The sequence below is a fragment of the Candoia aspera genome, chromosome 2 (genome assembly GCF_035149785.1).
Source record: "Candoia aspera isolate rCanAsp1 chromosome 2, rCanAsp1.hap2, whole genome shotgun sequence".
Lineage (NCBI taxonomy): Eukaryota > Metazoa > Chordata > Lepidosauria > Squamata > Boidae > Candoia > Candoia aspera.
Window position 1 is genome coordinate 82,973,750 of NC_086154.1, and position 10,280 is coordinate 82,984,029.

The following is a 10,280-nucleotide window of genomic DNA, read 5'->3' on the forward strand; positions in this document are numbered from 1 at the left end:
AAGTTTTATGAGTCTTCAGGAAGAACCATTAATAAATTAAGTCACTTTTATCTGCTTGTCCTGAATGACATGCTTGACATCTAAAAAACTCTAGGAAAGGTACTGAGACTTCTTTGCAGAAGCAATACTAACTCCTTCAGTAAAGCAGGCCTGTCAATGTGCTTCACGATACGAAATCTAATAATGCTTCATACTAATTTGCCTAGACAAATCATTAAGCTAATCAATCTATTTTCTTAAATCCCATCTGGATCCTCCTTTAAAATATAACTGCATTGCCCACTGAACTGAAACTTATAAAGCATCAATCTTGGGAGATATGCTATATATTTTTGCTGGAATCCCATTTGTCAATTTTGCGATGGTAAGTTCCTCATTGCTACACTTTTCTCTTCTGGTTGTCCTATCATTAATATCACATTGCAGTGACAAGGAGTAATACTGAATGTGGCAGTATTTTTACAAACACCTTAGGAGCAACATGATACAAAATAGAATTATTCCAGAAGATTCAGCAGGCGTGACATTTAAACCCAGAACTTTTGCCATTTTAAAAAAACAGACCATTATTAAACTCAAGCAAACTGTCACTTTTCGGAACATCTTACATATTAACAGTCTAAGGCCGTTCATGAAAAGTACTGGTTAAAAATCTATCGCAACAAACTATATAATTAAAGCAATGCTGCAGAACTTGGTTTTCTGTTGGGTTCATCCTACTGTTCTGTTACAAATAAATTCTTGTAAACCCTATATGTAGAGGCAGTAATAAAGAGAAACCACATTATTTGCCAATGTTGCCTTTATGTAGTAAAGCCCAATAAAACTTTCTGATGGCAAGGAATATCCCTCCAATGGGTCACCAGGATAGTTCATTTGCACATGAAACATCAGCTAAGCATCACAGAGGGGAACAAAATGCCTAAATCTGGAATGTAATTTATAAGCATCAGAAATCTGAATGTGCAAAATAGTCTGAGCTTCTTGCAAGATGTTTATTGAAGAGGTTAGTCAACAACTTCAGGCTGTATGAAAACAGCGTATGGAGAGCTATGCAAAAAGTCATGGAGAAAGAGGGGGGGGAAAGTACAAAAAAAATGAAGTTATATTTGTTCACCAATATTGCTCAATGAGATATTTAAAATTTCCACTTTTGTAATAAAATAAGCTTGTACAGAATATAACGTTAGCCATTTCATTTTGTCATTCCCTAACACTAAAGGTAAGTCATTATTTTTTAATGGTGTACATGCTTCCCATGTCAATGAAATAGTTGTTTTTGTCCTTATGACTGGATTCCAATACTCAATGTTTCTTGATGGCTATGACACAGTAGTTAAGTATGTGATGTCACTGGATCCTATTATACCATGATCTAAACATGTTTGCTCAATGGGAATAAATCTTTATGCAAATAAATACCTTAGCAATTCTGTACTGGACATTACAATAAAGATATATTACTAAAAGGAAAAATGTTCAGAGAAGATTCTGAGAAAATTTAATCTGTGTTTTATACTAGACTGCAATACTGGTATTTGTCAAAGCTATTTTCTGAATCATGCTGCTTTTGGTGAACTATGGGAATTCTGTTATCAATTTTAGCATAAAAAAAGCATTTTCCCACATGTTTATAAGATGACAGAACTATTTACAAAGTATATATAAAATGAAATACTTAATGAGCCTGGGAAGCCATTTGGATTGTAAACAAAAGTAATCTGAGGACTGTAAAAATGTTGAAAAGTTATATATGGGATCCATTTTGTGTTTGCTTTCAGATTAAATTTTATTGTGACAAATGTTCTATTTTGCTAGTTTGGTAAAAATAGGAAATGTGTATCTGTTTAGCTTTGTTGTTGCATGTTACCATGGGAAAACAAATTAATGATTTCACTTTCTTTTATCAATAAAAATTTCTGAACTACAAAAGTTTTCAAAAGCAATTATTTTGCAGGTTATAGGACTGAAAAGAGTGTTACATTTTAAAGAGTGTAATTCATGAGCCTGTTTTAAAGGTGAAGTTATTACAGGTCAATGTAAAAATGTATTCAAGAGTCCTATAAAAAGAAACACAAAAAGACCACTTTGTTATTGTTGCTCCAAACAATAATTCAAACATTAATCTTGGAAGATAGCGGCCCAACAGTTGATTTCTGGTCCCAGTTTAAGCATCCCAAGTAAAAGCTTTCAGTTCGGCCCATTTAAGTTCAATAATTAAGATAGTCAGCTCAAAACACAGAAATGAGGGCGAAGACTCCATATAATAAAGCACAGGGATATGCTACTAGAAGTTGTTGTCCTTCCATGGCTAAGGCTGAAATGAAGAGCTTGGAGGCGGAAAAACTACACCATCCAATAATTCCAGCAGCAAGAATAATTCCCATCATGCCCCTGAAAGCAACAACAACAGGAAAGGAGTCAAGCACTGGTAACAACTTCACGCAACTTTGTATGCATCAGAACAGTTCTATGTAATATATTAAGCTATTAGCCTGTACCAAACATTGGGATGATGAGAGGAACAGGAGAGAACCAGCAACAGCTTCACCTGCAACATACCTAACTATCATGGAGTTGCTTAAAATTCCTCAAGAACAGAAACTTATGTTGGAGACAGCCCAAGTGTACAATCTAATTATACAGCTTTTAGGCACTAAACCATCTGCTGGTCAACTCTCTTGTTAACATTCCTAATTCAAATTTTCAAAAGCCTCCACCTGGGGACTATTAATACAAAAATCTTGCCATGGAACTATGACTTATATGGCTCTCAGTAAACTTTGCAAAATATACACATACCTGAATGTCATTTAGTTTTATGTAACATTTTAAATGTTAAATTACATAAATATGATCTTGTTCTGAGTTCTATGAAATCACATAGCTTCATTTAAGAAGCTTCAGAAATTCACTCGCTTCAGGAAGTCACCCTAAATAATTTTTCCTGAGTGCTGTAAGATGCTAGGGAACTGTTGCAGAAAAGATAATGATGGGAGCTTGTACTTTGTTTTATAGTATTCCAGTTTCTTATTTACTATCTATCTATCTATCTATCTATCTATCTATCTATCTATCTATCATCTATTATTAAAATGAAAAGAAGAAAATGAGAGGGGATAGGGAGCCTTGTTAACAAGAAAGGAGGCATCTGCAGGACCAGACTGCCTACTTCCAGACTAAAGAATCAAACACAGAAATATTGTGCTGAGAAGCTAGTATTCCACAGTGTCAGTTTTAAATAAAAATGTTTGTGGCACTTGAACTTCGAAAGTGCTGCAATATCACATACTTTTTTTACTGGCTATATTTTGCTATTGGGATTGGGATGTAGAATTTTAAAGCATTTCCAAAAAAAGGCTTTCTTTATCTATAAGCAAGCACAGAAATAATAGACTGCAAAAAGGAGTAAAAGTTCAAATAATTTCTTCAGTGTTATCATTTGATTAAAAAGTGTCTCTCTAGGCAAATAGAACTAAAAATACAAATATCCTATACATAAAAAAAACATAGAAATCAAATTCAGCTTATATATACTAAAGCATTTTTTATTCTACATAATTTCGTATTTGCTAACCACTCTTTTGAGTACAATTTTTTATTTTGGTGAGCAATAATATACAGTATCATTAAATGGTATTGTAACAGTCTTCGGTATTACTTACTGTAGAGAAAACACAACTGCAAAGCTTGACAGTATGATCATAGGAAGAAGACAATATCCTAGGACACTTGCAACACAACCAAATGAGACGCCTGTCATACTCATTAAATTCAGGAGACAGAACATTCCTAAACACCCAATTGCACTAATTCCATATACATAGCCAAACTGAATTTTTCCAGCCTAAAAAAAAGAGAAAAAGGAGGGATGGAAAAATACATTAAAATTCTGAATACATTTTAGGAAGAGATTTTGTATTTAGGGAAAGTCAGAGATGAATAAAGCTTCCAAAATAAAATCATGTGAGAAACAGATGCCTTTTTAAGTAACAACGAACATTTCTGAAATCTAGAATTAGAAATAAGGTTTGTTATCTTAGTATTATTGCACATATACATTTATAACTTTTTAAACTATTTTTTAAAAATAGGTCTTCCACATAAAATTAGTGTTACCATTACACTGTTTTACATAATCCAACCAAATATCTACCACTGAGATTAGATGGAAATACCAGAGTTACAAATATCTGCCTAGTGAATCAATTTAGAAGTGATGTACAGCTATGTGAATCCAGAGTAGAAAAGGTGTTTTGGAGGGGGCAAGGGTGTGCTTGCTGAACCTGTCAGCACCTTCTTAATGAAGCTGTACATTTTCCTGTGCTCGCTCACAATGGTCACCATGATTTCAGGAAAATAATAGGGAGGCGCAGTAAAGTGCAACAAAGTTAGCACACCCTGTTGCTGTCTCCTACATGCTTTCTTATTCAAGCTTTGTGACTATTATGGGAGTCCAGGAAAGGCATGCCTTCTTCACGAGGTGCTGATAGATGCAATATGTTGGCCCCCATCCCCTCCAAGGCATCCTCACCACTTTGAATAGTTGCACATCCCTACAAGCTAGTTTTATACAGACTTTCAAATCAATAGGTGAAGCACCACCTGAGTATTTTTAAGGAGCATCATTTATGCAAGTAAACCCAGATGTACCATTAATGCCTACGTCTGTATGAAAGCACTACTTCAGATCAGTGCCCAACACAAGCAGGGCCTTTACTGTGGCAACCCTGGTAAAAACACATTATTTTCTGATAGTTCTCCCGATGGAGTGGAAATCTCCCACTTGGATTTTATATTTATATTTTTATTATTTTAAGATTGGTGATTTTATGATGTTAGGTTTTAAGGTGAATTTTATTGTAAACCGCCCAGAGTCCCCCTTTTAGGGGGAGATGGGCAGTGATAGAAATGTGAGTAATAAATAAATAAATAAATTTTCCAGACACATTTCCTGTTTTTTCACTACTGTGATGTTCTGTGCTTGATGGGGTTTGTCTCTCTGTGTGTGTGTTTTGCAGTTACACATTGCCACTTTTCTTTAAAAGTTAGCTATACTTCTTTCAATATTTTAATAGTAAATAAAAAAACAGTCTAACTAGATTAATATTTCAGTGGTCTGAATCTACAGAATAGGGATGTTCAAAAGGATGCAGATGAGGCACACATGTGGGTATGAGGAAGGTGGTGCTGCTTCACAGGTATCTCAACAGTTTCAAAATCACTGGTCCAAAATAAGCTGCCCCTGAAGGTTTGGAACTGCCTTGAAAGTCCATGTCATTTTTCAGAGTCAATATAGCATTTCCATAAAAGGAAAGGAGCAGAAGGGAAAAGAGGGCAGGTGGAGGAAACTGTAGATTCCTACAGAATTTGGAAGAATTTATATTTCTATTAGTAAAAACCTTACCTGTGGTTCATCCTTTAGTTCTAGAAGCAGCTCTTTGTGACTGTAGGGGAATGGGAGTCAGTAATGCCTGCATTTGTGTTACCGCTTATTGGTGTACAAAGAAGGAAGGAGCTCAAACTCCAACTGCTTTTAAAATAAAAGCATAATGATAAGAATGAAGAAGAGTCCAAGACTCTTCATTATCTAAACAGTAGGGGCCTGCAACTTTAAGTACAATGAAACCTTGTTTGAATGGGCTAATTGGAGGAGAGAATGTCTGTTATTCAGGAATGTCTGTTGAATTGGATAGGAGGGAATCACAGTGACTTACAATGTCATGGATTCTGTGTGCAATGGACCTAATTTCTGTGATTTACATAATCTGCGTAATGAAACCATTAATCAAATCATGTAAATTGAGACAATTGGTGCAAAGTGCAGCAGAAATTTGGTCCACTGCATATGAGATCCATTGCACTGCATACGTACACACATAAACATAAAGAGTACAGCCACATCCCTACAAAACCGTGGAGCTAGGAAAGAAATGAAAGGACATTTCTTTTTAAAATAGCAGAAAATCTTCAGGCTTGAACATCTGAAATTGTGCAGATCATCTTCAGAAGTGACTCCTTCAAAAGTAAATACTTATGGAAGTAAAAAAGCATAAGGAAAGACTTGCAGAAGCTGGAAAATGAACCATGGAAAGCATTTGCCTTGGTTGTGAGGCAAAGGTCTATCTCAGTCCAAAGATCCAAACTGAAGAGACTCTCTATAGAAGGTAATCAGGACAGTTTCAGGACCATTTTTGTTCCTGAGCCCATCCCTGGTAATTAATACTGAACCCTGGTAACACACTTTATAAAGCAGTCTAGGTCACAATACTCTACACATATAAAGCTATTGTTCATGTTCCTTGATGTCATGTTCCAAACATAAGATTAATATTAGTATTAAGTTGTTCCTCCATGGGCCATAACTAGTGCAAAACACAAAGTAATTCTAATGCTGACTCAGAGTGTTGCAAATATTTTCAGAAGCAAAATGCAGGAAGGAACAGCAAATTATTATAATGTAGGGAGTATATATAGATTAGATTTCACATTGTTCTAAATTACTCTGCTTTTGTGAGTATGGCAAATGGGGATATCCAACAATAGTTCCTGCCCCTCTCAACTTGTGAAGACCAAGCTCCAAACAAACCCTGTAACTCACAACCTTCTATACAAAAGTAACACATTTAACCCTGTATACTATTGCAGTTTTCATAAAGTACTGATATTTAAGATTTATTTAAGTCTTATAATTTTCAGACTGATAGGACTACATCTATGGTAATAAAATCTTACCAACAATAAGGTGGCTCCAAAGGCTAGGCAGAAGACCATAGGTCCTGCCAGATCAGTTTCATTCATGATGTTGCCATCTGCAGCTTTTAATGGATGCAGTACTGTGAGAGTCTTCTGCCAGATATGGTCAAAATTTATTCCTAGTTCTGTGGATCAAATGAAGAACACAGATTTTATGGATTTGTAGCCAGTGAAAAAATATTTAATCAAACTTAAGAATCCTTCTCAGTTGTGGTTGCATCACTAAGTGGCTTACAAAATGTAGAAAATTCAAAGAACAATAACTTACAACAGATAATTACCAAGCACCCATATCAGAGAAAACTACAAAACCGATTACAGAAACATAAAAAGCATTTCAGAGAGAAGGATCATAACCCACCCTGCCCCATCACCTGCTGAAACAGTCAGATCTTCAGGGCTGTGCAGAAGCCTTGCATTATGAAACTGGATACAGGCAGCTGCACTAAATTGGAAGTCCTCTAAGTTCACCAAAGGTCAGAGACCAGGCAATATAACTAGCTGCATCAGTCATCTTAATTTTTAAAGGCTCTACTCCATCTCAATTTATTATGCTTTTTAGTTCTCTTAAGAGAACATGCCACCTAAGTAAATGAAGTGAAATTAAAGACCAACCAATAAATGCCAACAGTAACTGTTCTCTGTATGTTAACACACACACACACTTCATAATCAGCTATGATTGCTCCTTTGTAGATTGGGTCATGTATTTTGGTTGATATGGAATTTTGCAATAAATAAAAATCAAACCTTCTAGTAATGGAGGCTCATCTTCAAAATTGCTTCCATAGAAAGATTGTGATGAAGATGGTGTGTATGCTGGTGCTGGCTGAAAAATTTGACCAGTGTATGGCTGTTGAGGTTGCATCATCTCCGGAGGAACATAACTACCTTGCTGAGAATACTCATAGCCACCATATTGCCTGCAGAAAGCAAAATTAAAATATTTATCATATGAAAGCAGCATCTTTCTTTGCAGCAGAGGCAAGTTTGAGGAACCACAATATTAGCTAAGCCCCAAAGTATCCATTCCATTACAAAGGCATCATTGTACGCTATCCGATTTTCACATTTATAGAAATTTTAAACATTCTATATAGTCCCTGGAAAAAAATTATTAGAATATATTTATATGAATAAAGAACACAGACAGACGTATCACTGTTTGGAATATATCACAATTATTTACAAGTTAATTCTGATTAACATTACATACATTTATTTTAACTTATTCATTAATTGCTAACATAAAAATACAATTTCTCATTTTAAATTAATTATAATTTTCCAAATTATCCAACATTTTTCTCAGAATATTACTAAGTTTGTTATTAAAACTTAGATATTATAATATAGTCCTTCATTTTCAGTTCTTCCAAGAGAATCTAGCTCATTATTTGCTTCCCATCCTCTGCCATATAAATAGTGGATACTAGCATATATTTCAAATTTTGTGACATATACAGTGACCATGTATCTATTATGACACATAGGAGCAATGCTAGCCTTAAGGAAGAGTAGTTGCCAGTATCAGTAATTGTTTCAGAAAATTTCTTTCAAGTAACCATTTATGTAAACTTAAAGGGAAATTTTATACTGAAGAATGATATTAACTTATCATGCAAGTTTGGATTCTAAGATATTACCAAAATATTTTATTTGAGTCAATAAGCTAGTGATAGCTACATTATCTGGTAAGTGTGCCACATATTAAAAAAATACTACAGCAGTTCATAGCTCTTATATAAAAGGATAATTCATGTACATTAGCATAACATGTGACCAAACTTGGTTGAGCATCAGTGATTGCTACTCTTTGACTCAGTTTTTATACCAAGCCATTTTTGGAAATTCCTCTGATCCTGAATTATGGATTTATCTTGGGATTTTCTTGTTTCCGGTACACTGAAGTTATTTTGAGAAATGTGATCTTCTAAATAAATAAAGTAACTCTTTAGATATAAAAGTGACTTAGCATGTTTATCAGGAATTAAATAACACTGAACAGTTAAGCCAAACAACAGACTATAATATGCTGGCTATTTAAAAAACTAAAAGAATCTCAAGTTACTTGCTGTATGCTCCTCTTCCAGTGTCTCCTCCATAGGACTGTGCTTGATCATCAATACTGTAACTTGTCTGATAGAAATCTGTATTGAAACTATCAAATCCAGACATTGCTACCTGTAAAGTAAATATTTCTGTTACTATTTTTAAAAACCACCACCAAAATCGTGGCCCTTCTATGAACGTCTTTACCCATCAGTCACCAAGTCTTCTGAGAAAACAATGCATTCAGCCAAATACTAAACACTAAATTACTGGACACTGGCACTGCTGCGCATCCAGTGGCTCACCCAAAAGGAGAAAAGGATCAAAACATAAAAGGGGGAAAATAGGCCAAATCTGACATTTTAAAATACAGCACCTGATTTCCTCAAATTGCCTAAGAAAGGCAACGACTACAATAGAACTTACATCGTTTTCAATGTTTTCTATCACAGCGACATCAACTGTTAATGCTCGTGCCAGACAGCCTTTAAGGATTAGACCTTCAGAGCAAAGGATAACACTACGACAATGTAAAACACAGGATCCGAGAATGGAAAAACGTTGGGTCATGAGAGATCACTAGCAATATTAGGACATTTAAGCCACACCCTCCGAAAACACGTCCTTGCAGCCAGAAAAACAAAGAAGCGAAGGGAGATGCTTCTGGAACGAGTCTCGCCGCCTGATACGTTTCCCTTTTCTTTTCCCAGCGTCTGAAGGAGCCCCGCGAGAAAGCGTCAGATCTCTTGTCAAGCCGGGACGCCCCCCTGCTCCCCTCTCCCGTAGCTCACCTTCCTTCGGAGCCTCCTCTCTGGCGAGGCAACGACCCCCTGCCTGCCCTCCTCACACAGCCAGGAGTCACCCCTCTTCCACCCGCCCCCCTTTATCCCGCTCTCTTGGAAGCTACGTGTCAGAGACCCAAGAAGAACCACTTCCGGATCGTGGAAGCGGACTGACGTAACGCAGGGGACGTTTCCTAGCGGATGCCACTCTCTCTCCACATCTCCATGGTCGAACTTTCCAACCCGTTTGAAGACGGCAAATAAGGTGTGGCTGGACTGTTTGAGCATGCGTAGTGAGGATCTCGACCCTCCTTGGAGTAAAGCTGTGGCTTGGTACACCGTTTACAGTCGCCTGGACTGAAGCGGTTTAAAAATTCATATATAAATAAGTACGTTTCTGCACAGGTTGAGGTCGTCTGATTATGTTAAGGGGAAAGTGGCTTGTCTTTTATTTTACACAAATAGTATCGCTTTTGGAATCATAAGCTGCGATCCGGATGGCAGCAAAGTATAGAGAAAAACTTTTGCTGAGCTGTAGCGGCCATCCTGATTTTTGCACCTGCTATCTGATAGTTTTAGGCAGTGCTATAATTTTTATGGTCCTTTACTATTGTGCCTGTTGTTCTCTTTCTCCATAAAGTCTCCAAAGTGATATTGTGGAATACTAGAGTGTTCATATGTTGCCTGCTA

The 10,280-nt window shown here is 36.1% G+C and overlaps 1 protein-coding gene across 1 annotated transcript; it reads right to left on the minus strand.

The window, feature by feature from the left end:
* Positions 1-784: 784 nt before the first annotated feature.
* Positions 785-9,743, minus strand: YIPF5 (Yip1 domain family member 5). The gene is made up of 6 exons (XM_063292359.1): positions 9,600-9,743; positions 8,828-8,940; positions 7,507-7,679; positions 6,736-6,881; positions 3,666-3,847; positions 785-2,394 (listed from the first exon to the last, which is right to left on the minus strand). The coding sequence occupies exons 2-6, from the start codon at positions 8,932-8,934 to the stop codon at positions 2,232-2,234; spliced, it is 771 nt and encodes a 256-aa protein (XP_063148429.1). The 5' UTR covers positions 8,935-8,940; positions 9,600-9,743; the 3' UTR covers positions 785-2,231.
* Positions 9,744-10,280: the final 537 nt, after the last annotated feature.